The following is a 27,542-nucleotide window of genomic DNA, read 5'->3' as shown; positions in this document are numbered from 1 at the left end:
TATCTTTTTCTTCCTTCTCCCCTACATCTTCGGTCTGAGCACTCCCCTTCTCTATCACCTGCCTATCCTCCCTCACACACTGTCTACTAGCTTTCTCTATTTGTGAACTAACCTCCTTTCTCCTAGTCTCTTCAATTTGATTCCCACCCCCCAACAATTCTAGTTTAAACTCTCCCCAGTTGCCTTCGCAAATCTCCCTGCCCAGATATTGGTCCCCCTAGGATTCAAGTGCAACCCGTCCTTTTGGTACACGTCACACCTACCCCAAAAGTGGTCCCAATGATCCAGAAACTTAAGTCCCTGCCCCCTGTTCCAATCCCTCAGCCATTTATCCTCCACTTCATTCCATTCCTACTCTCCCTGTCACATGGCACAAGCAGTAATCCCGAGACTACTATCTTTTGCGGTCCTTCTTCTCAACTCCCTTTCTAACTCCCTATATTCTCCTTTCAGGACCTCTTCCCTTTTCCTACCTATGTCATTGGTTTCTATATGTACCACGACCTCTGGCTCCTCACCCTCCAACTTCAGGATATCTTGGACACGATCAGAAACATCCTGGACCCTGGCACCAGGGAGGCAAACTACCATCCAGGTCTCCTGACTGCATCCACAGAATCGCCAATCTGACCCCCTAACTATCGAGTCCACTATTACTACTGCCTTCCTCTTCCTTTCCCTACCCTTCTGAGCTACAGGGCCGGACTCTGTGCCAGAGGCACGGCTCCTGTTGCTTCCTCCAGGTAGGCTGTTTCTCTCTTTCCCCCCCCCCCCCCCCAACAGTACTCAAACCTAATTAAATAAAACAGAACTAGTTTTTGTAACTATCTTACACAAGGAGAAAGCAGTTCTTTACCACAGAAAATAAAATATAAAAAGTTAAAGAACAACTGGGCCCCTACCCTGTGAAGGTGCTGCAAGTAGCCACAGATTTTTAATGTTGGACTGTACTGATTTATGCATACACCCAGTGGCCACTTTAATACTACTTGTACCTAATGAAGAAGCCACTGAGCATATGTTTGTGTCATTCTGCTGCTGTAGCCCATCCATTTTAAGGTTCATGTGTTGTGCATTCAAAGATATTATTCTACACAACACTTGTAATATATGGTTATTGTTGCCTTTATTGTCAGCTTGAACCAGTCCGGCCATTCTCCCCTGACTTCTCATTAACAAGGCATTTTCACCCACCAAACTATCACTTTTTTTTGTTTTTCACACCATTCTCTGTAAATTCTAGAGACTGTTGTGTGTGCAAATACCAGGAGATCAGCAGTTTCTGAGATACTCAAACTACCCCATCTGGCACCAACAATCATTACATGGTTAAAGTCACTCTGATCACTTTTCTTCCCCATTCTGATATTTGGCCTGAACAACAACTGAAGCTCTTGACCACGTCTGCATATTTTAATAATTAAGTTGCTGTCACATAATTGGCTGTTTAGATATTTGCACTAATGAGCAGCAGTAAAGGTATACATAATAAAGTGGTCAATGAGTTCATACTTGGTAATTTTCCACCCAGGAATATATTTTGTATGTACAATGTCCTGTGTATGTTACTCAAAATGGGTTTTTTTGGTTTAAGAGTAGGAATGCTTCTTTGTCTGATAAGTGTTTCTCTCGTAGTTGTTTTGCTTTATACTTACTGATATGGTAATTGTATTCATTTGTTAACCAATGGGGAATGTTAATTTTGTCTTGTGAGGCTGGGCACGTGGGGAAGGGGTTTTCGCGGGCTTTTGGTGGGGAGTCGGGAGGAAGACGCCGAGGAAGGTGGACGCGTGCTGCACTGCTCGGAAGACCACCGGGGGGGTCCTAGGTGCGAAGACGTGGAGGTCGGAGGCAAGCGACGAGGAGTCGGATGGTTCGATGGTTGAGCTCCAACGATGTGCACTAAACTGACTGAACTTTGATAAGTTGGCGCCTTTTGTTTTTTTTCCTTGCATATATATTGTATTGCCTAATACTCTTTTAATTTTAGTAAACACTTTAAAGTGTATTTCATAACGGTATTTGTTGTGGGATTGATACTGTGGGCGGGCGCGAGGCATAAACTTGATTCTCACAGCACCTGCGTGTACGGGAGGTGGGGTTGGTGTGTGGCTGGATCTTCTTTTCCCCTAGACATATACCAGCCTGTTGGGTAAGTGTTACATGTACCTCAAAATACTTGTAAGAATTCTAATTATTGTGAAGCCAGTTAAGTTGTGTAATATCTCACTGTCAGTGCCCTGGAATTGTACAATTGTAATAGCCAATGACAAACCACAATTGTCATATTTGTGTAAACTCAATTGCAAGGAAAATATTTTGCAGCCCCATCACGGGCACATACCATTAGATAAGGTACATTCATGAGAAAAACAAATTAAAGCTAATTTATAAACAATGTTTAGATTAAATTCAACTTTATTGTCATTGTGCCGAATACAGATACAAAGCCAAATGAAATGCAGTTAGCATCTAACCAGAAATGCAATGAAGTGTTATTTACAAAATAACTGTGAATAAAAAGTAAGTGCTACAGTACACAAATATTAAAAAGTACTGAAACAGTACAATATGGGTGCAATACTGCTTAGCACCGTGATGTGAGGTTCAGCAGGGTCACAGCCTTGGAAGAAGCTCATCCTGTGCTTGCTGGTGCGGGAGCAGAGGCTCCTGTAGTGTCTACCGGATGGGAAGAGAGTTTAAAAAGTCCATGGTTAAGGTGAGATGCATCCTTGATAATGCTTTTCGCCTAGCCCAGGCAGCGTTTATCGTAGATGTTCTCAATGGTGGGTAATTGAGTGCCGATAATCCACTGGGCAGTTTTCACCACACGCTGGAGCGCTTTGTGGTCCGATATGGGACAATTACCATACCACACTGAGATGCAGTTGGTGAGTATGCTCTCAATGGTACAGTGGTAAAAGTCGGTCAGTATCCTGGGACAGAGGTGAGCTTTCTTGATGCTCCGCAGGAAATAAAGGCGCTATTGCGTCTTTTTAATCAGGATGGAGGAGTTCAGGGACCAGGTGGGATCCTCAGAAATATGGACACCAAGGAATTTGAAGCTTGATACATGCTGCACTACAGCTCCATTGATGTAGATGGGGACACGAGTGTGGCTCCTAGCATGCCTGAAGACCACAATGATCTCCTTGGTCTTCTGAGTGTTAAGGTCCAGGTTGTTGTCGGCACACCACGCGGCCAGGTGCTGGACCTCGTCCCTGTAGGCCGTCTCGTCATCCCCTTGATCAGGTCAACCACTTTTCCTCAGCCTTCGCAAAAAGTAGAGATGCTGCTGGGCTATGGAGCTGGTGTTGAGGGACCAGGTGAGATTCTCCATCAGGTGAACACCAAGAAATTTGTACAGGCCTTTTAGTACAGGTCATACCTTCCCAAGAAGAGAACCCAGTGATTCAGAAATCTGAAACCCTCCCCCATGCACCACTTCTTCAGCCACTCTGTGCTATCACCCTATTCCTGCCCTGACCAGCATGTGTTACTGGGAATAATCCAGAGATTATTATGTTGGAGATCCACTCATCTGCCTCTTCCCTAGCTCCTCCACTCACTGCGCAGGACTCTCTTCCCCTTTCTACCTATGTCATTGGTGCTGATGTGCCTCACGACCTCTGGCTGCTCACCCCTCCCCTTGAGAATCTTCAGTGGCTCTGAGACATCCTGAACCCTAGAATTTGAGAGGCAACACACCATCATTCTGTGTCCTCATTGGCCTCAGAAGCTGCTGTCCATCTGCTAAGCTAGCAAGTCTTCTGACACGATCACTCTGCCTTGCTTTACCCTTCCCTTCTATATGTCAGAGCCTGTCACAATGCCACTGGCCTATCCGCTGCTGCTGTGGCTTGATAGGTTATTCCCATCACCCCCTGCAGGATCCAAAGGATTGTACTTGTTGAAGGGAATGGCCACAGAGGAACCCTGCACCAATTGCTTGCTCCTCTTAATTCTGCTGGTGGTCCCCCCCAACTGCTCTCTGAAGCATACACTCTGGGTGTGACCATCTCAGTAAAAGTCTCATCCAAGGTTTACAGCCTCCGGATGATCTAGAGTACATTCAGCTCCAGCTCCAATTCCTTGACCTTGTCTGTCAGGAGCTGCAGTTGGATTCACTTCCTGCAAATGTAGTCAGCAGGGTGACTTTCAGGTACCCTGAAATCCCATATCTCACAGGAAGAGCATCCAACTGCCTGTACTACTATCCTGCCTACACTTGTTATACCGCTAACTTCTCAAGCTTAAGTTCTAGGCAGTGCCTGTTCTTGCCAAAGCCTGGCTAGTCTAACACTGTCCACTCCAACAATGGCAGCTCCATTTGCACCTCACTTCTCTTTATTGGTCTTTGCTGATTGCTTAAGAGATCACTACGATTGCAGGCTGCCAAAAAGATCCAAAAGGCCTGGAGCTTTTTCTTTTAAACCTCACTGTCTCACCAATGAATGACTTCTCACGCTGATTACATCCTGTCAAACATGCATTGAACTAGCTTTCAATGTTCAGATCTCAGGATCTATATTGAATACAACAGTAATCAGTAGCTAAAACTGAACTGTGATACAATGGGAGATCATGAGCTCAAACAGGAAAATAAGCAATTCAAGCTGATGTGTGGAATCTTGTCTTCAGTGAGGAACCAGAGATGACGCTTCTGGATGAACTGGTGAAGAAAAATAAATCTGACAAGATGCAAGAACACAGAATAGAGGGGTGTCCTTTTAGAATGGAGATGAGGGAGAATTTCTTTAGCCAGTGAGTGGTGAATCTATGGAATTGTTTGTCACAGGCCAATGTGGAGGCCAAGTCTTTATTGTCACCAAACGATACTAGAGCGTACAATCATCACAGCGATATTTGATTCTGTGCTTCGTGCTCCCTGAAGGACAAATCAAAGTAAATATAATAACTGAAATTATAAATCATAATTAGAAAATAGAAAAGGGTAAGTGAGGTAGTAAGTCAGGTCCGGATATTTGGAAGGTACGGCCCAGATCCGGGTCAGGATTAGTTCAGCAGTCTTATCGCAGTTGGAAAGAAGCTGTTCCCAAATCTGGTCGTAAAAATATTCAAGCTCCTGAACCTTCTCCTGGAGAGAAGAGAGACAAAAAGTGTGTAAGCTGGGTGGGTCGTGTCCTTGATTATCCTGGCAGCACTGTCTCTGACAGCGTGCAGTGTAAAATGAGTTCAAGGATGGAAGTTTGGTTTGTGTGATGTGCTGGGCTATGTTCACGATCTTCTGCAGCTTCTTCCAGTCTTGGACAGGACAACTTCCATACCAGGTTGTGATGCACCCTAGAAGAATGCTTTTTACGGTGCATCTATAAAAATTTGTGAGGGTTTTCGGGGACAGGCCAAATTTCTTCAGCTTTCTCAGGAAGTAAAGGCGCTGGTGGGCTTTCTTGGCAGTGGACTCTGCTTGGTTAGACCAAGTCAGGTCATTTGTGATATTCACCCCGAGGAACTTAAAGCTTTTGACCTGTTCCACCTGCACACCACTGATGTAGATGTAGTGCAGTCCGCTACTCCTTCTGAAGTCAACAACCAATTCCTTCGTCTTGCTGACGTTGAGGGATAGGTTATTGTCTTCGCACTGTTACGAATGTGCAGCAACTGAGGGGCCGAAGGGTACAGAGTCGCCCCCTCCTTTTTGAGAATCGCAAGATCACTATTAATTCGGGTCTGGGACCCAGGAAATGAGAGAGAATCCACAAGGTTTGGAATGTGTCCTGGCCTCAGCAAAACAAAAACCCCTGATAACGGCCATTGTCTCTTGGAGACGGAATTGTGTATTGAGTACTGTACTATTCATTGAAGCCCTCGGGACGACCAGAGTGGGCTGGTTGAGGGATTGCATCATCCCAACCTGATTGACATCTGAGACCCCGTGTCTGAGACCCTGTGAGTAAGGATAAAAGAGGGTCTGGGGAACAATCCCTTCAGACACACCAGGAGAAACGCTAGAAATCCCGTGACCGTGTTTTAATAGTGACAGCCGGTGGGGGCTCGTGTGCGTCCTTCCCTTACCTGGGATTGGCGGGCTCACCACGGAAGAACGGCTTTAGATAAAGGAGAGGCCACGAGTGAACGACCACACCAACGGGACTCCCGACGGATCGAAACCATAAAAGGAAAAGCCGTCAAGTTTTTCTCCCCAAAAAAAATCTCTCTCTCTCCAACCAAAGGCTGCAGCCTGCATGAACTGAGTGACTTTTATATTTCCATCGGACAATACATTTATCCCCTAGACAACGATAGAGCTTATTTCTTATTGATTATTATTATACCCGCACTTTTAGATTTAGTATTGATGACGTATATTATCTGTATGTTTGTATTGATATTATTTTTGAGTATTTTTACTAATAAATACTGTTTAAAAACAGTACCATCAGACTTCAAAGGACCTCTCTATCTTTGCTGGTAAGTGACCCAGTTACGGGGTTCATAACAGCACCATGCCTCCAGGTTCTTAATTTCCTCTCTGTACTCAAACTCATCATTACCCAAGATACAGCCTACAATTGTGGTGTCATCAGCAAACTTGTATATCGAGTTCGATGGAAACTTGGCTACACAATCATGGGTGTACAGTGAGTACAGCAGGGGGCTGAGTACACAGCCTTGTGGGGCACCGGTGCTCAGAGTGATTGTAGAGGAGGGCTTGTCCCCTATTTTTTTTACAGCCTGGGTCCTGTCTGAGGAAGTTGAAGATCCAGCTGCAGATCTGAGTGCTAAGACCCAGGTTCCGGAGCTTAGGAATTAGTTTATTTGGAATCATGGTATTAAAAGCAGAGCTGTAGTCAATGAAAAAGAGCCTTACATATGCGTCTTTATTCTCCAGGTGTTCTAAGGAGGAATGTAGTGGCAGAGAGATAGCATCTGCCGTTGACCTGTTGCTCCGGTAGACAAATCGCAAAGCGTCGAGGTTGACCGGTAGGTTATGGTTGATGTGTGCCATAACCAATCGCTCAAAGCACTTCATAGCAATTGATGTCAGAGCCACAGGTCGGTAGTCATTCAGGCATGCCACCTTGCTTTTCTTCAGCACCGGGATTATCGTTGCCTTCTTAAAACATGAGGGGATCTTAGACTGAAGCAGGGAGCAGTTGAAGATGTCAGCAAACACTCCAGCTAGCTCGCTTGCGCAGGCATGGAGAACCCGTCCCGGGACACCATCTGGGCCCATCACCTTCCTTGGATTTATCTTCCGGAAGGCCCTTCTAACGGCATCCTCGGTGACGATGAATCTCGATGCCACCAAGTCCGGTTCATCCAGAGGGGGCGGGAGGCTCCTCTTCTGTTCAAATCTTGCATAGAATACGTTAAGTTTGTCAGGAAGAGAAGCGCTACAGTTATTGATATTCCCAGCCTTTTCTTTGCGCCCAGTGATCTCATTTAGACCCTGCCATTGTCTACTGGCATCCCTCTGGTTAGCCTGGGCTTCCAACTTGGCTCAATATTGCCTCTTGTCGCCCTTAATGGCTTTCCAGAGTTCACGCCTGGATTCCATGTAGCGACTGGTATCTCCGGACCTAAAAGCCGCAGCTCTAGCCTTCAAAAGGGACTGGACCTCATAATTCATCCAAGGTTTCCGGTTAGGGAATACCTGGATCGTCTTGCGAGACACAGTCCTCTGTGCATTTCCAGATAAAGTCCGTGACAGCTGAGGCATAGTCATCGCGGTTAGCTGCCAAGTCCTTGAATACTAACCAGTCCACTGATTCAAAGCAGTCATGGAGGACCTCATACATTTCCTCTGTCCAACGCGACACCACTTTTGACACCGTGACCTCCCGCTTGAGTTTCTGTTTTTAAGCCGGGAGGAGGAGTATGGCCTGATGGTCCAATTTTCCGAAGTGAGGTCGTGGGATGGAATGGTAGGCATCCTTGAGTGCTGTGTAGCAGTGGTCAAGTATGTTCGGGCCTCTAGTGGAGCAGGAGACATGTTGGTATAACTTTGGCAGTGCTGTTCTGAAGTTGGCCTGGTTGGTGGAAGTGTCCTGCGGGGATCGATCGGCGGGTCACGTCATCGGGCACTCCAGGTCGGACCGAGTGACGGGGGAGGCTCCACTGCCACTTCCAACTGCCGGAGACCTGGGCTGTCGATCGGGTTGGGCCCCGAAGCCAACACTTAATCCAGAGGGCTGGGCTGCCAGCTGAAACAAGTCCGTGAACTGAGTCACGGTTGCAGAGTCCTCCACTCCAGCCGAGCCCCAGGCTCGATTTCTGAGGTCGGCAGTGGAGGCCTCACTTCCAGCAGCTGTGGATAGCCACTAACGGGGCTCTACAGTGGTTGCTCCTGGGAAGCGTCTGGGGTACCTTGAGGTCTCTGATGTCGCTTCTGTGTGATCGTCTGTTTCGGAGAGGTGCTGGTCGGAATGGGCCATGTTTCCAGGCGCTCCAACACTGTAGCAGGCCGTAGGTCTCTGGGAACATGGTGGACTTCGGACCAGGCCTCGCTGATCGGGTCCAGGTGTGGTCCAGAGTTGAAGAAGCAATTCTGGCACGTCGGTGATCTCCAGCTGGGTCAATAGCTTCACCAGGGTGTTGTTGATCTTGCTAGATGTAGCAAATTGGAGGTTTAGAGGGGTTTCTCGGGTATAGGATAGTGTAGAGGGCAGTTTGCTCGGGAGAGCACGCGCAGAGTCGCCAGATACCGACACCATCTTAATAATATGAGATTTATGTAGATTTGAGGCAGAGGTTGATAGATTTTTGACTGGTCAGGGCATGAAGATATTTGGGGCAAATGCAGGAGATTGGGGCTGAGAGGCAAATTGAATCAGCCTTGCTGAAATGGTGGAACAGATGCAATGGACCAAATGGCCTAATTCTGCTCCTATCATGGTCTTATGATGAGGAGAAGATAATGTTCCCCTGTCACTATAGTGACATGTTCTGTCACAAGCTGCTTTACTTCTGAAGTCACTGGAAGTGAACTGAAGCAAATAGAAGCTACTGTGAGCTGCAGATGGACCAGGGATAAACTTTGAGAAATACCATTCTGGTAGAATGAGCAAGATGGGCCAAGTGACTGTCCTCGACTGGAATTATTTAGAGGGTAGGGATTACTCCATTTAAGCTTCAATTAGCTCCGTGCCTTGTGGCTTCAGATCTCAGAAGTGGGATTTCAACCTTCCAACACATAGACAACTGCATCAGAATGAACATAAATGGTTGGGAATCCATCAGTTAAAACTACTTCACATAGCAGAACTCTGAATAGAAAAATAGAAATGAAAGGCTATGAATCAATTTTTCCTACTGCCTTGACAAGCTTGTTCATGAGTGAATGTCCCATGGAAATGCTCTGTAAAGGTTGAGGACTTTGGAAAAGATAAAGGTTCACTCTTCCTCTTAACTGAATTTCTTACACTAGAACATGGGGAAGAAACATTAGTGTCACAATAGTTCAAGATATTTCTATATGTAAAATTTGATGTACAGGCATTCAGTCTTTGGCCTGACATTAGTCTCTACTCCCACCCAACCACTTCTGGGCATGGTCCTTTCAGATTTTGTCCCAATTAGGCTGTAATCAAATCTATCCTATTCATCTTGGCAAATAGTGCAGTGTGGCTATTAGCTGAATTCTTTTAAAACCCCTCCCCTTCCCTTTCACCACTAAAACAGAAACTGTTCTTTCAGCATCTGCTCTGGAGCTTTGCCTCATTGTAAATTTTGTTAATTTAGGCTGGAATTGGTAAATATTGATTGAGTTCTTGTCAACTACTTTGAGGAGTTGCACTGAGTTCTCGTGGGATGTAAGTTCTGGTAACCAAAACAATGAGCTGCCATACAGTTAAATTGCACAGTTGGATTTAAACTAGTATGAAATGTTTGGTCTTTCAGTTCATGAAATTCATTTTAATGAAAAAACTTTTTGTTTCAAAGGTAATGTTGCAATCTCTATTAATTTTGGGACATACTATTAATAAATCATCGAGCCACCTGCAGAGAAAGTCACCATTTGGCACAATATGGCTGTGCTAGCTCTTTCAAAGAAGTATTTAAGTGGCTCCACTTCACTATTCATTTCCTAATCTCCTGTAAATCATTACCTTTTCAATATTTATCTAATTCTCTCCTGTAAGTATGTGTTGGCAGATGCTCCAGTGACCTTTCATCATTTCAACCAATTTATAAAAGTTCTCTGTAAATAAAAGTAGTTTCTTACAACATCCCCTCCCTTATGCCCATACCACCAGTGCATCTGAGGAACTCCAGACCTTTCAATCTACTGCATTATGACCTTTCACTATATTGCCTACTTGCACTGCATTTTGGTAGCTGTCAGACTTTATTTTGCATTCTGTTTTTGTCTTGCCTTGTACTACTTTAATTGTCTTGAATACTGTTCATACAGATCACATCATAAATACAACTGAGGATTTTCACTGATCTCAGCACAGTCCCAATAATAATAATAATAATAAACCAATTCCCTGATTTCAAAGATTCATGAGAATGTTGCCAGGGCTTTGAGAGCCTGAGGTACAGGGTGAGTCTGGGGCTTTTCATTGGAACATAGGAGACTGAGAGATGACCTTATAAAGGGTTATAAAATCGTGCAAGGCATCAATAGGGTGAATGCACTGTCTCTTTCTCAGGAACTAGAATTCCAAAACTAGAGAGCATTGGTTAAGGTGTGAGGGAAAAAGAGTTAAAAGGAATCCCTCATTGTGAGTATTGGAATAAACTGCCAGAAAAAGTGATTGTAACAGATACAATAACAACATTTAAAAGACTGTTAGATAGGAAAGGTTTAGAGAGATTTTATTCAAATACAGGCAACATTAGCAAGCTTAGATAGCTGGCATGGACAAGCTGATTCTGTGCTATATTGCTTAATAGGTAATTTGGAAACCCTGCATTTCAGTTAGTGATGTACCTGGTTGTTTGACATCTATCCTTTACTATGATTTACTCAGTCTTTCAAATTGTTTAATGCAATCTCAACAGCCACTGTAAAGAATTCCATATTTCACAATTCACAACGAGGAGAACAAATTACTTCCTTAGTCATTAGAGATTATATTTTTTTTCTGTCTTTTATATGTTCTTTAAATGGTTTAATTTTCTTGAGAATTCATAACAATGGTTTGAATGTTGGGGAGAAAATTCACATATTTTCCCACATAAGTATTACAGAGTTCAGAATAACGGTGTGTGTGTTCATTATGGTGAAGTTTCAAACTTGCTACCTGTTCTTTTCCGATGGCACTGAATCATTGAACAATGTATAGTCCAATTGTGAAATGTAACAGTGTGATCAATCGCTGGAAGATTCACTCAAAAACCAATGTGGTTAGAACTGCAAGCAACTGTTAAATGCTAAAGTTACACTTTACATTTACTACTTTAGAAGTCTTCTGGTGTTTTCTTATTAAATTCTAACTTTTTTATTTTTGAGTGCTTTTGAATATCGGTTTATCCAGCTGTTAAGGTTATCTCAGTCATTTCATTGGTATGATTTATCCAGGTTTCCATGAGCGATAAGATGTTTACACATGTAAAGGTGAGCTATATACTTGGCAGCGAGGAACCGGCTCAAACTTGTCAAATCTAATGTACTGTTTAGACTTGGTACATAAGTCAGCAGCAAGAAGGGCTAGCTCACTACTGGTAAAAGCAACACAACACAAAATGCTGGATGAACTGAGCAGGTCAGGCAGCATCTATGGAAAAGAATAAACAATCAACATTTCAGAATGAGACCCTTCATTGGGACTGGTGAAGTGTCTTGATTTGAAACATTAACCATTTATTGCTTTCAATAGATGCTGCCAGATCTGCTGAGTTCTTCCAGCATTTTGTGAGTGTTACTCTGAAGTTCCAGCATCTGTAGAATCTCTTGTGTCACGGGTGTTGTGTCATGATATTCTGATAATAACACGTTTGTAGCCTACTCTGGTTGTTACATAATTAAATTGTTGACGTCAATGGAAAGAACAAGTACTTTGACAAATATACAGTTGACCTTTTACTGATGTTTTACAAAGGAGTAAATATGTATTGATAGGACTGCCAGCTATTACAAATAGTATGTTGACTCAATGAAATCTCTTTTTCCACCCGTCTATTAACAGAACAGTGTCTAGGAGATCTCTGCAGACATTGAAACGATACATCAAAACTTCTAAAATATTGCTGGTTTCTCTCTCTTTACTGGCTTTGTTTTGACTGAAGATATGGATCGCATGGAACTAGACAGAGTAGGAAATGAGGCTGACGATGAGACCAACAGTGATGACAGTATCGATGATGGCTATACCAAATTACCAGATCTAGAGAAAGCTACAATTAGCAGGTAAGCATGAGATGATGGAAGCTTGTATTTTATGCAGAAGTTAATCTCTCTGACATGAAAGCTTAATTCATATTTTGGATTTAAATTCGTACTTTAAAGTTTCAACTAAAGTGAACTATTTGTTCAGCTATGAGGGGTATAGATGGGGTAAATGCAACCAGGAATTTTCTCCTGAGTTTGGGTGAGACTACAAGAGATCATTGGTTAAGGGTGAAATATTTGGGGAGAACGTTGCCACTCAGAGGGTGGTGTATGTGTGGAGCAAGCTGCCCACTGAAGTGTTAGATGTGAGTTTGATTGCAACATTTGAGAGAGGTTTGGATAAGTATATGGATGGGAGTGATATGGAGAGATATGGTCCAGGTGTGGGTTGATGGGACTAGGCAGAAAAGCTATTTATCATGGACTAGATGGGTTGAAGGGCCTTGTTCTGTGCTGGAGTGCTGAGTCTGACTATTTAATGGGCAGTGTGAGAAGAGTTAAATTCACTTTAGTTGTCTAAAGTAAAAGCTGAGCTTTTGTCTGCAGATAGCAGCAGTGCACTTGTGTACTGAGTTGGAGAAATATGGATTTGTGGGAACAGTGATATATACTATACCATAGGGGTAGAAGACTATGAACCAAGTCTGGAAGATGAGATTATTAGGAATGGCTGCTAGTCAGCAATGAACAAGTAGGCCAAATGCCTTTAACAATACTGCATCAGTAAATGGCTCTATCAAGTTGAATATTAAAAAAAATACCTTTATTAACCACAAGTAATGTTATCATAGCAAAAGATGAATCTGAATGAATTTACCTGAATATTCACTCTGATGGTATACTGTGGCTTCATTGTGGGCCATCTATAGAATCAATTGTTCTCCCATGCAAATCCCAAACCAGATTTTTGGCACCAAACAGGACAAGGGAATAACATACCTCCACAGTAGATTCCTCCGTAAGTCACCCATTCCTTCCTCATTGCTGATTCTAAATCCAATAACTCCCTTCCAGAAGGACTGCAGTAGTTCAAGCACATGGCTCACCAGTACTTTGCGAAGTCTCAACATCTATATCCTTGTTTTTATATTCCAGTCCTCTCACAATGAATGCTAGCACTGCACTTGCCTTCCTCCATGCCGACTCAAACTGGAAATTAACCTTTAGGGAATCCTGCATTAGGACTCCAAGTCCTTTTGCACCTCAGATTCTTGAATTTTCTCTCCATTCATTTTCTCTACCATACTACAGAACCATGCATTTCCTGACACTGTACTCCATCTGCCATTTCTCCACCCATTCTCCAAATCTAAGTCCTAGTCCTTCTCTTGCCTCTCTCCTTCCTCAACCCCACCTGCCCCTACCCATCTTTGTATTTGGCATCAGAGCCGTCAATCCTGTCATCCAAATCATTAATCATCCAAAACTTGAAAAGAATCTGTCCCAACACAGACTTCTGTGGAATACCACTAGTCACCAGCAGTCAACCAGAAAAGGCTCCCTTTATTCCCACTCTTTGCCTCCTGCCAGTAGGCTAATACTCCATTCATGCTAGTATATGTCCTGTAATACCAAGTGCTCTTAGCTTGTTAAGCAATCTTGTGTGTGGCACCTTTTCAAAGGCCTTCTGAAAGTCCAAGTAAACAGCATCAACCGATTCTCCTTTGTCTACCCTGCTTGTCATTTCTTCAAAGATTTCCAACAGATTTGTCAGGCAAGATTTCCCCGTAAGGAAACCATTCTGACTTTTCAGCCTATTTTATCATGTACCTTCAAAAACCCCAAAACCACATACTTAACAATTCACTCTAACTTCTTCCCAACCACTGAGTTCAGACTAACTGGCCTATAATTAGCTTTCTTCTGCCTCTCTCACTTCTTCAAGAGTGGAGTAAAATTTGCATTTGTCCAGTCAACCTGAGCAATGCCAGAATCTATTGATCCTTGAAAGATCATCACTAATGCCTCCACAATCTCTTCAGCCACCATTCTGGGGTGTAGACAATCTGGTCTGACTTATCTGCCATCACACCCTTCAGTTTCCCAAGCACTTTCTTCCTAGTAATGGCAACTTCACTCACCTTGGCCCCCTGACACATTCTAACTTCCAACATACTGCTAGTGTTCGTCATAGTGAAAACTAATGCAAAATACTTATTCAATTTGTCTGCCATTTTCTTGTCCTCCATTACTATCTCTCCAGTATCTTTATTTTGAGTGGTCCAATATCTAGTCTTGCCTCTCTTTTACAATTTATATATACGAAGAAACTTTCAGTATCTTTTTTAATATTATTGGCTAGCTTACTATGTGTTCTATCTTTTCCTCCTCTAGGACTTTATTAGTTGCTCTGTTGGTTTTTAAAAGCTTCAAATTCCTAACTTCCCACTAATTTTGTGTGTGTGTATACACATACATGTACACATGCCTCTGAAATTCCCTTTCCATCCCTTTACTCCACTGTGATACTGATATATCTGACTTTAGCATCTCCTTCTCAAATTGCAGAGTGAATTCTATCAGATTATGATCACTTTCCTCTAAGGGTTCCTTTACCTTAAGCTCTCTAATCAACTTGGTTTATTGCACAACCCCCAATTCAGAATAGCTGATTCCCTAATGGGTTCAAACATGAGCTGCTCTAAAATCCATCGCAAAGGCATTCTACAAATATCTTCTCTTGGGATCCAGCACCAATCTGATTTTTCCCAATCCACCTGCATATTGAAATGCCCCATGACTATCATAACATTGCTCTTTTGACATGCATTTTCCATCTCCCATTGTGATTTGTAGCCCACATCTTTGCTACTGTTTGGAGGTATGTATATAACTCCCGTCAGGATCTTTTTAACCTTGCAGTTTCTTAGCTCTATCCACAACGATTCTACATATTTTGAACCAATGTCACCTCTTTCTAATGATTGCATTTCATTTTTTTACCACTAGAGCTGAGCCACACTCATGCTAACTTGCCTGTTCTTTCGATACAATGTGTATCTTTGGACATCAAACTCCCAGCTATAATCTTCCTTCAGCCATGATTCAGTGGTGCTCACAATATCATACATGCAAGTCTGTAAATGTGCTACAATTTTATCTACCTTATTCTTTGTATTGTGTGAATTCAAATATAATACCTTCATTCCTCTATCCATCACCCTTTTTGATTTGTCCCCCTTTTTATGTTGCAATGCAACTTGTTCACTGTAATTTTGCCCTATCGTCAGACTCTTGTTGCTAACAGTCTCGGTACATGCTGCCGTGATTTGTAAACCAGCTGCCCCATCCCCGGCCCTATCACTCCAGTTCCATCCCCTCCCAAATAGCTCTAGTAAAACTGCCTTTAATGATGTTGGTCCTCCTTGGGTTCTGGTGTAACCTATCCCTTTTGTTTACATTGCACCTTCCCCAGAAGAGATCCCAAAGATTTATTCTGGGGTAGAGGACATTATCATAAATTGCCACAACTGGTCAAACCAAAACTTCATTCTTCATCCTTGTGTAACACGCTGTAAGGTTTCACTGCTAATGTAATGGCTTCTTTGTAAAGTTCACTGCTGAGGTAACGGTTTCCCTGTTTGGGTTATGGCTGGAGATAACAGGATGCATGTTGGGCAATAAGAGATTGCTGCTGTGTCTTGTGAGTCTGGAAAGATGTTATTTTGCGGTCTTTGGTCGAGGAGAGGTGAAGAGGGAAGACGCGTGTGGAGAGAGCTGGTAGACCACCGGACACTGTGGACTGGGATCTGAGGGTCCAAAGGTCGGTGACACTCGGAGGAGACCGATGGTGGAAGAAGGACTACTGAGTGAGCTCCAGCGTGACTTTGACTTGACTTGGGACTTTTTTATTTTCATTACTAACCCTATATTCATATTAAGATTCATAAAGTTCAATCACTTAATTGCATATGGTGTACTGTCTGATATTTTGCATTATGGGTTTGTAACTGGGGGTACATTACACAGCATCCACGCAAATGCGATTACCCAGTTGGGTGAGCCTGAGGGTTACACTTGTTTGGTATGTCCTGCTACAAAACTGAATGTGGTTTGTTCCATTCAAACCCTGTTTTAAACACTGGGAATATCTGGAATTATCCTTGGGCTTAGAAGATTGAAGGGAAGTGGTTAAGAACTGATCTATACTGAAGAAGATCCAAAGGACTCCAAGCTCTTTTTTTCCCTAAATCTCACACTGTCTCACCAACAAATGACTGCTCATGATGATTGCAACACACCAAATATGCATTGAACTAGCATCCTATGTCTAGATCTCAGGATCTATATTGAATACAACAGTATTCAGTAGATAAAACAGAACTGCTCGATACAGTGGGAGATCACGAGCTCAAACTCGAATAGGAGCAATTCGGACTGATGTTCAGAATCTTGACTTCAAATTAAGTGATAAACCTGAGAAAAGGCTTCTGGATGAACTGTTGAAGATAAATTAATATGATGAGATGCAATGATGAGGAGAAGGTAATGTTCCCCTGTCACTATATTGGCACGTTCTGTATAATAGTAACTAGACAACCTGCTTTGCTTCTGAAATCTGGTTCCATTGAAGTCAGTGGAAGAGAACTGAAGCAAACACTGTGAGGTGTAGATGGACCACAGATTAAGTTTTTAGCAAATGCCATTCTGATAGAATGAGCAAGATGAGCCAAACGGCCTCAACTAGAGTTAGCTAAAGGGTATGGGATTAGGTTGGATTTGGCTCCCTACCTTATGGCTGAGATTCCACAGACTGTTGCCTCACTGAGATTTGCTTCCTATCCCCAGTCAATTTGTTGATGAAGATGATGCTGAAAGTCAAAGGTTTTTAACGAGTGGATTTTTAAGGAAAAGAAAATATGAAGAATATCAAGAAGAATATGTGAGTAATGTGTCAAACATTTCATTTTGACTCTTGTGTGGTTGATTGCTTCTTGTAAGTGCTAAGATTTGTACTTGGAGATGCACTGACGTGGCATTGTATTCCTTGCAGCATCCTGGGATGATATCATTTGGTATGTCAGCATTTAATCTCAGCAATGCTATTATGGGCAGTGGCATCCTCGGCTTATCCTACGCTATGGCCAACACTGGAATCTTACTGTTTGTGTGAGTATTGATGTCAATTTACTGTCCAGGATTCAGTCTGAAGCACAACAGATACCAAAACAACTAGAATCCTGGCACTTCATAGAACTGTACTAGATGACACAAGAAGATAACAGATAGTGGATCACCTTAGTGTCCCAGTCATCACCAATGTGTGTTCAATTCCCACCGCTGTCTCTAAAGAGTTTGTATCTTCCAAACACCATGTGGGTTTCCTCTCACAGTCCAAAGACAAGAGTTTCAGGCTAGTGAGTTGTAGGCATGCTATATTGGCACCAGAGCTGGCTGCCTCCACAACTCACTGATTTGATCTGACACAAAAGAACCATTTCACTATGTTTTGATGTACTTATGACGAATAAAGCTGATGTTTAAATTTTTAGTTTAGAATAAGGATGAAAAATAAATACTCGCATTTATTTTCATGGTAATTTAAATGCTCTACCATGCCACCCCAGCAACCTCTCAACCCTAATTTTACCTTAACCTAATCACAGTTCAATTTATACTAAGCAATTATCCTACCGTGTACATCTTTAGACTGTGGGAAGAAAGGGAAGGACTTGGGGGGGTGGGGGGGGGGGAACTTAGGCATTCCACAAAGAGGACGCACAGAAACTCCTTATAAAATGATGCTAGAATTGAACTCTGAATTCCAGAACATCCTACCTGTAATAGCATTACACTAGCTGCTGTGCTACTGTGACACCATCAAAGAGTGTTAATATAGTAAACTATGACAGATAATGTGGGCACAGAAAGCTTCCACAAACTGGAATATAGTGACAAACTGATTATCTGCTTTGGTGATGGTGATTGAGAAATAAATATTGCCAAGAATAATTTTCCTTTGAAATAATAGCCAACATCTTTTTAGTTCCTGCTAAGAACTTTGGTGTAGACCCAGTTTATTGCACCTCTGCACCTGAAATAATGTGCAGATATGTGATGTGTGACCAGTTAAATGCTGTTATACCTTGTACAGAAATTGCTCACAGCAGTAAGGCTTTCGTCAGATTGAATTTTCCAGCAGGTAAAATTGCACACATATACAAATTTCCATTATTGTGCTGAAATTAATGATTAGCTTTATTTGTCAAAAGTACATTGAAACGTACAGTGGAATGTGTTGTTTGTGTCCATGACTGACACAGTCCAAGGATGTGCTGGGAGTATCCCATGAGTGTCACCATGCTTCCAGCACTGTCTAGCAGAAATAGCATGTCCACTAAGCCTAACTAGTAATACTTTGAAATATGGGAAACCTTACGGTGGCCAGAATTGAACTGTCATCGCGATTGCTGGCACTGTTGAGTGTTACACTAACCACCATGCTACTGTGCCTCCCTGCATGTGTTCGACATTCAAAGTAAATTTTATTATCCAAGTGTATCACCATACACAACCTTGAATTTCATTTTCCTGTGGGCTTATACTCAACAAATCTGTAGAATAGCAACTATAACAGTGCAAAGGACAACGAGCTGTGCAAATTCAAATAGAAGAAACAATAATATAAATGAAAAAGCAATAAATATTAAGAACCTGAGATAAAGAGTCCTTGAAAGCAAGTCCATTGATTGTGGGAACAACAGACTTGCTAATGAGAAGGATCAGATTGCCAATATTTCACTTGTTATTTCTGTAAAGAGAGTTACTGTATATCAGAGCTCTGGGCTGGCATTTCTAAATGTATATGAAGGTAACACATTTTCTGTGTCTATAATTATCTGTAATCTATGTACATGGGCAGGCACAGTGTTTAATTCAAGATTTAGAGGAAGGGGTCAAGATATTATTGATTTACTAGGCAATCTTTTAAGGACAAAACCGTGAGAGTTTAACAGATTTGTTCAGAACCAATACAATCTCAACTAGTTTTTATGTTTTTACCAATCCTTACCAAAACCTAATCTGGTCTTTTTGAGTTTGTTTGATTCCAAACAAATCATTTGTATCAATAAACATACTGGAAAACCAAGTTTTCATGACTTGTGAACAAAGGTTTTCAGAATTGATCATCCATTTAGAATATAGGTGAATGAGAGGAAACTATTAGGATGACTATTTGAAGCTGGTTACATTGTCTCACAAGACACAGCCATAAACAATATATGGCATCAAAAATAAAATTGGGGAATTGTTCCAACATTTCAATGAAATCTAATTATTTTTATGGTTAATAAATATAATAGCTAATCCAATTGGCATCTAGTGGTTCCAGAATCCTGGCCACTCTGATTTAGCAAAAGGAACGTTTGGAATCACTCTGAACGTTGATTTAAATTGCTGAGACGTTGAACTGGAATTCATGTGTCCTTTATGATAAATAAATTTATGCACATCAGAGCATATGATGCCAAAGCTGCTGCTGGTATTGACCAGTTACCAGTTACCTGAAGGACAAAGAGAAAAGAGAAGATGATGTTTCAGGAGTTGGTCCTGACTGGCTGTAGCATTTTCTGACTTGAATCTGGTTATTTAACCATCAGCGTTGCCTTGCTGTTTGCCTGGGACTGGTAAAAAAAAATCAAGTTAAATTGAGTTTATATTCCAAACCATAAGAGTCAATTGAAGCATAAAATGCAGCATTCTGTAAATTGTTTCAAATAAAATGTTTCAAATTTCAAAGAGGATAGTGAGGGATAAAATTGGTCCCTTAGAGAATCAGGGTGGTCAGCTATGTGTGGAGCCGAGGGAGATGGGAGAGATTTTGAACGATTTCTTCTCTTCGGTATTCACTAAGGAGAAGGATATTGAATGGTGTAAGGTGTGGGAAACAAGTAAGGAAGTTATGGAACCTATGACAATTAAAGAGGTGGAAGTACTGGCGCTTTTAAGAAATTTAAAAGTGGATAAATCTCCGGGTCCTGACCGGATATTCCCCAGGACCTTGAGGGAAGTTTGTGTAGAGATAGCAGGAGCTCTGACGGAGATTTTTCAGATGTCATTAGAAACAGGGATTGTGCCGGAGGATTGGCGTATTGCTCATGTGGTTCCATTGTTTAAAAAGGGTTCTAGAAGTAAGCCTGGCAATTATAGACCTGTCAGTTTGACATCAGTGGTGGGTAAATTAATGGAAAGTATTCTTAGAGATAGTATTTATAATTATCTGGATAGACAGGATCTGATTAGGAGTAGCCAGCATGGATTTGTGCATGGAAGGTCATGTTTGACAAACCTTATTGAATTTTTTGAAGTAGTTACGAGGAATGTTGACGAGGGTAAGGCAGTGGATGTAGTCTATATGGACTTCAGCAAGGCCTTTGACAAAGTTCCACATGGAAGGTTAGTTAAGAAGGTTCAGTCGTTAGGTATTAATGCTGGAGTAATAAAATGGATTCAACAGTGGCTAGATGGGAGATGCCAGAGAGTAGTGGTGGATAATTGTTTATCGGGATGGAGGCCGGTGACTAGCGGGGTGCCTCAGGGATCTGTTTTGGGCCCAATGTTGTTTGTAATATACATAAATGATCTGGATGATGGGGTGGTAAATTGGATTAGTAAGTATGCTGATGATACTAAGGTAGGAGGTGTTGTGGATAATGAGGTGGGTTTTCAAAGCTTGCAGGGAGATTTATGCCGGTTAGAAGAATGGGCTGAACGTTGGCAGATGGAGTTTAATGCTGAGAAGTGTGAGGTTCTACATTTTGGCAGGAATAATCCAAATAGAACATACAGGGTAAATGGTAGGGCATTGAGGAATGCAGTGGAACAGAGAGATCTAGGAATAACAGTGCATAGTTCCCTGAAGGTGGAGTCTCATGTAGATAGGGTGGTGAAGAAGGCTTTTGGAACGCTGGCCTTTATAAATCAGAGCATTGAGTACAGAAGTTGGGATGTAATGTTAAAATTGTACAAGGCATTGGTAAGGCCAAATTTGGAATATTGTGTACAGTTCTGGTCACCGAATTATAGGAAAGATATCAATAAATTAGAGAGAGTGCAGAGACGATTTACTAGGATGTTACCTGGGTTTCAGCACTTAAGTTACAGAGAAAGGTTGAACAAGTTAGGTCTCTATTCATTGGAGCGTAGAAGGTTGAGGGGGGATTTGATCGAGGTATTTAAAATGTTGAGAGGGATAGATAGAGTTGACGTGAATAGGCTGTTTCCATTGAGAGTAGGGGAGATTCAAACGAGAGGACATGATTTGAGAGTTAGGGGGCAAAAGTTTAAGGGAAACACGAGGGGGTATTTCTTTACTCAGAGAGTGATAGCTGTGTGGAATGAGCTTCCTGTAGAAGTAGTAGAGGCCAGTTCAGTTGTGTCATTTAAGGTAAAATTGGATAGGTATATGGATAGGAAAGGAGTGGAGGGTTATGGGCTGAGTGCGGGTAGGTGGGACTAGGTGAGATTAAGAGTTCGGCACGGACTAGGAGGGCCGGAATGGCCTGTTTCCGTGCTGTGATTGTTATATGGTTATATGGTTATATAAATGTTTGTACTTAAAGTTCAAAGTAAATTTACTATCAAAATACACGTCACCATATACTACACAGATTCATTTTCTTGTGAGTATTCACAGTAGATTTTAAAAAAACAGTAGGTTTAATGATAAACTACACACAGACTGACAAACAACCAGTGTGCAAAAGATGACAAAGTGTAAAAATACAAAAGTAAAAATAAAGTAATAAGTTATAAATATTAAGAATGTGAGTTGTTGAGTCCTTGAGAGTGATACTATCGATACTTGGAGAAACATAGTTATGTCCACCTTTTTATGTAAATCATCTTTTGTTTTCCAGGATCCTGTTACTTACAATGGCAATATTGTCCTTGTATTCAGTCCATCTCTTACTAAAAACTGCAAAAGAAGGAGGTATGTGAGTAACACACAAGATGCTGGAGGAAGTCTATGGAGAGGAATAAATAGTCGATATTTTAGGCTGAGACCTTCATTAGGACTGGCAAAGAGGGGGGCAGAGGCCAGAATAAGGTGGTATAGTGGAGGAGTAAAAGCTGGTAGGTGATGGATAAGACTAGGTGAGGGGGGAGGTGGGAGTGGGTGTATGAAGTAAGGAACAGAGGGGATAGATGGAAGAGGTGAAGGGCTGAAGAAAAAGGAATCTGATAGGAGAGGACGGTGGACCCATGAAAGAAAGGAAAAGAGGAGGTGAACCCGAAGAAAGTGACAAGGAGGTGAAAAGAAGACGAAGGGTAAACAGTAGGGAATGGGGTATATAGGTGGCTTTATACAGATGTTGCAGATGTTATTTAGCAAAACGAGCTAAGCTATAGATGTGTAAATTCAGCATTGGTGAGACCAGTACAATTTCTCCCCAGCTTACAAAGGGCCAACCTATACACAGACCATTCATGTGATGGAGGGGTTGGAACACTGCGGGGCTGGATGGATCAGATAGGGGCTGCAGATTTCTCTCCCTTCTATGAACTTGGTTCACAGCTGACTTCTGACTTCGACTTGTGTGAGGTCAAGAACCTGGTAATGACCTGTAAATGGTGTATTGCATGAGACCAGTGTTATCCCCAGATTAATTTTCCAATGTAATGAATGGCAAAATCTTTGGCAAAGAGCATAACTAAGAAAATGACCCAAGTATTCCCCATTTTAAAGTACTATCCGAGTAGTAGTTTTCCTAGCAGGAAGGTTTGCTAGCGTTGCACAGAGTGGGGGAGGGATGTTTTAAATTAGACTTGCAGGGAGATGGAAACCAGAGCTTCAGAACAGATAGTGGAGTGGATGTGAAGAAAGATGTTGTTAAGCCTACAAACAAGGTCCGGAATCAAAAGGTGGGACTAATGTTCTAAGCTGTATATATTCCAATGCAAAGAGTATTGTAGGAAAGGTGGATGAGCTTAGGACTTGGATCAGCACATGGAATTATGACATTGTAGTCATTAGTGATGCTTGGTTGCAGGAGGGGCAGGGCTGGCAGCTCAGTGTTCCAGGGTGATAAAGATGTGATAAAGTGGGAGGGATTAAAGGAGGATGAGTGGCATTACTAGTCAGGGATATGTCATTGCAGTGCTCAGTCAGGATAGATTGGAGAGCTTGTCTAGTGGGGATTTATGGGTCGAACTGAGGAATAAGAAAGTTATGACTGTGTTAATGGGGCTATATTATAGACCTGCCAACAGTCCACTAGATTTAGAAGAACAAGTTTGCAGAGAGACATAAGGTTGTGATAGTAGGTGTTTTGAACTTTCCACATATTGACTGGGACTCCCATACTGTAAAAGGGATGGATTAGAAATTAAAGGCTTATTGAATGAGGAATGATTGATGGCTCTGGGCTGTTACTCACTGGCATTCAGAAGACTCAGTGGGGGAGGAGAAATCTTTGAAATTTATTGAGTGTTGAAAGGTCTTGATAGAGTGGAGGTGGAGAGGTTGTTTCCTATGGTAGAAGGGTCTAAGACCAGAGGACACATTCTCAGATTAGAAGGATGCCCATTTAGAAAAAAGTTGAGGAGAAATTTCTTCAGCCAAAGGGTGATGAATCTATGGAATTCATTGCCACAAGTCGCTGTAGAGGGCAGATTATCAGGTGTATTTAAGGCGGAAGTTGATAGATTCTTGATTAATCAGGGTGTGAAAGGTTATGGGGAGAAAGCATGAAAAAATAGGGTTGAAAGGGGAATGGATCAGCCATGATGAAATTGTGGAGTAGACACTGGAAAAATGGCAGATGGAATATTATACAGATAAATGGGAGGTGTTGCACTTTGGGAGGACTTACACGGTGAGCAGTAGGGCACTGAGGAGTGTGGTAGAGCAAAGGGATCTGGGAATACAGATCCATAAAGTGGTGTTGCAGGTAGATAGGGGCGTAAAGAAAGCTTTTGGCTCATTGGCTTTCATAATTCGACCTATTGAGTAAAGGAGTTAGGATGTTATTTTGAACTTGTATAAGAAGCTGATTAGGCCTAATCAAGTCAAGTCAAGTCAACTTTTATTGTCATTTTGACCATAACTGCTGGTACAGTGCATAGTAAAAATGAGACAATGTTTTTCAGGACCATGGTGTTACATGACACAGTACAAAAAAAACTAGACTGAACTACATGATAAAAAAAACAACACAGAGAAAGCTACACTAGACTACAGACCTACACTGGACTGCATAAAGTGCACAAAAAACAGTGCAGGCATTACAATAAATAATAAACAGGACAGTAGGGCAAGGTGTCAGTCCAGGCTTCAGGTATTGAGGAGTCTGATAGCTTGGGGGAAGAAACTGTTACATAGTCTGGTCGTGAGAACCCGAATGCTTCGGAGCCTTTTCCCAGACGGCAGGAGGGAGAAGAGATTGTATGAGGGGTGCATGGGGTCCTTCATAATGCTGTTTTCTTTGCGGAAGCAGCGTGTAGTGTAAATGTCCGTGATGGCAGGTAGAGAGACCCCAATGATCTTCTTAGCTGACCTCACTATCCGCTGCAGGGTCTTGCGATCCGAGATGGTGCAATTTCCGAACCAGGCAGCGATGCAGTTGCTCAGGATGCTCTCAGTACAACCCCTCTAGAAGGTGATGAGGAGTGGGGAGTGTTGTCCCAGTTTGGTCACCTACCTACAGGAAAGAAACCAATAATATTGAAGGAATGCAGAAAGAAGGACGTTGCTGGGACTTGACCTGAGTTACAGGGAAAGGTTGAATAGGTTTGGATTTCATTCCCTAGAATGTAGAAATTGAGGGGAGATTTGATGGAGGTATACAAAAGTAAGGGATATAGATATGGAGGTCATGGGTCAAGGATGAAAGGTGAAATGTTTTCGACGGGGGGGACCTTTACTCAGAGGGTGATGAGTGTGTGGAATGAGCTGCCAGTGCAAGTGGTGGATGAGGGGTTGATTTCAACATGTAAAAGCAATTGGGATGGGTACATAGATGACGGGTATGGAGGGCTACGATCTGGGTGCAGGTTGATGCGACTAGGCAGATTAATGGTTTGGCCCAGACTAGATAGGCTGAAGTCTGTGTTTCTGTGTTGTAGTGCTTATCATACTCGATGACTGTGTCAGATCTCAACTCTATAAAAACTGTGCAGTTATTATTTTGTTTAACAAATGTTTTTTTTTTAAATCAGGCTCTTTAATTTACGAGAAATTAGGAGAGCGAGCATTTGGGTGGCCTGGGAAAATTGCAGCTTTCAGCTCTATAACATTGCAAAATATCGGAGGTATTGACACTTATGTAAACTCTAGATTCAGTAATTAATTACTTTTATCATATTGATTAATGATAAACTATAAATCTATTTGTTTTTGTTTTGTTAATCTGAGGACTAACTCTTAGACTTCGGGTTGTATGATACCAGATAGAAAAAATTATCTTGAGTTTAATATTGCAGAGAAAGCTTTTATTTGCAATAAGCTAGGATAACATTTATTGGCACTTAAGGGAAAAACTTAATTTGTTGGACTGTCTTGATAATTAACATTCTTTTACAAAAAATTTCAAGAGGAATGGATATGGTCTTACAGCTGAAATGATGCACATGAACTTTCAAATGGCTTTTTAGCTTGTTCATAGAAAAGAAGTCAATAAGGATGAAATGGGCAGTGGCAGCATGAATGTAAAATTGACAAAGGGTTAGAAACTAAGAGAATGAAAATTGTTCAAACTGGGGAAAAATGAGATTCCCAGGGTTCTTTATTAGAATCATTGCTTGGGTTTAAATTTAGGGATGCAAGAATAGTTAAAAATATTCAGATGATACAACACAAGATGTTGCAGATGCTGGAAATTCAGAGCAACACACACAAAATGCTGGGGAAACTCGGCAGGTCAGGCTGCATCGATGGGAAAAGAATAAATAGTCATGTTTTGTGCTGAGACCATTCATTGGTCTCTGATATAATATAAGACATGTTTTGGTAAACAGTGAAGATGGCAAGAGAGTAAAACTCCATCTGGTATATCATGTCCAATACTTGGCTCAGCATTTTGAGATGGGTATGAAGGTTTTACAATTATAGAGTGGAGATTTAACAGATTGGTTATCCTATTAATTATTAGAAGAGATTATAATATAGATATTCTAGATTGGGGGTTCATAACCTGGTGTCCATGGACCCTTGGTTAAAGGTAAGGCTCCATGGCATAAAAAAGGTTAGGAACTCCTGCTCTTGATAAACTGGGGTTCCTCTTATAACCACATAACAATTACAGCACTGAAACAGGGCATCTCGGCCCTTCTAGTCCATGCCGATGCTTACACTCACCTAGTCCCACTGGCCCGCACTCAGCCCATAACCCTCCATTCCTTTCCTGTCCATATACCTATACAATTTTACTTTTTTTTTAAAGCTCTTTTAGCATCTGAGAGTGAGGAGACTTCAGGGAGCTGTTTGATTCCATAGTCTAAAGAAGCAGAAAGATCAGTAACCAGAGAGCACAGCTTAATATGAGGGAAAGCAGTAATATATGGAAAAGTTAGCATTTAGCATGCACTGCCTGACAGGTGAGGAATACAGATTCAGTAGTATTTCTCAATGGGTGTTAGATAGCTAAATGCAGAGGGCTGTGGATAAAGAATGGAAAACTGGAACACTTCTGAAAGCAGCTGTACAAACTTTACAGGTCAGGTACCTGTTGACATTCCCAAGCCAAGTTTTCAAATATGGCTAACACAAGTCTGTTTATTTCATTTGTTTTAACAATACAGTTTAATTTCTACATCAAAATATTATCTAGGTGTTGGTAATATATTTTGTACATATCATAAATCATTGCAAATTGTATTCCTGCCAGTGATGAGCAGAGGTTTGTGCAAGATTTTTAGGGATGTTCTGAAGGTTATCTGTAAAGACTGAAGCAGTAATGCTTCTAATTGTTTAAATTCCTATGCGGCACTGGAACGAGTAATGTCAATGGACACACATTCTTGGTTTGTACATTAATGAAATAATACATCTAATTTATTTAATTGAATATATGGACAATTTTGCAAGTTTCCTTATCTGTGGGTGTTCTTTTCTACTTCGTTCTTATTCTACGCAACCCAGAAAAACTAATACCACCAAGAAGTACTCCAGAAGATGAAAAATCTATTCTATCTCAAACACGAGGAAATCTGCAGATGCTGGAAATTCAAGCAACACACACAAAATGCTGGTGGAATGCAGCAGGCCATGCAGCATCTATAGGGAGAAGGCTATCTA

General features: G+C 41.8%; 1 protein-coding gene across 13 annotated transcripts in view; it reads left to right on the top strand.

The window, feature by feature from the left end:
* The window catches only part of slc38a4 (solute carrier family 38 member 4), a 162,663-nt gene that overhangs the window by 78,807 nt on the left and 56,314 nt on the right, over positions 1-27,542 (top strand). For 4 of the 13 annotated variants that reach the window (XM_073058708.1, XM_073058706.1, XM_073058710.1 and 1 more), the window contains 5 exons: positions 12,102-12,322; positions 17,093-17,186; positions 17,298-17,413; positions 22,165-22,238; positions 25,466-25,558. In XM_073058708.1, coding sequence (XP_072914809.1) covers positions 12,204-12,322; positions 17,093-17,186; positions 17,298-17,413; positions 22,165-22,238; positions 25,466-25,558 — 496 coding nt within the window. In that variant the 5' untranslated portion in view covers positions 12,102-12,203. Of the gene's footprint in view, positions 1-1,714; positions 1,926-1,958; positions 12,323-17,092; positions 17,187-17,297; positions 17,414-22,164; positions 22,239-25,465; positions 25,559-27,542 lie in introns of those variants that run through there. The other 9 variants (XM_073058712.1, XM_073058714.1, XM_073058713.1 and 6 more) reach the window with 5 other exon arrangements.

The sequence above is a fragment of the Hemitrygon akajei genome, chromosome 10 (genome assembly GCF_048418815.1).
Source record: "Hemitrygon akajei chromosome 10, sHemAka1.3, whole genome shotgun sequence".
In the NCBI taxonomy this organism is placed as follows: domain Eukaryota; kingdom Metazoa; phylum Chordata; class Chondrichthyes; order Myliobatiformes; family Dasyatidae; genus Hemitrygon; species Hemitrygon akajei.
Note: the sequence above shows the minus strand (reverse complement) of the source record. Positions and strands in the feature narration are given on the sequence as shown.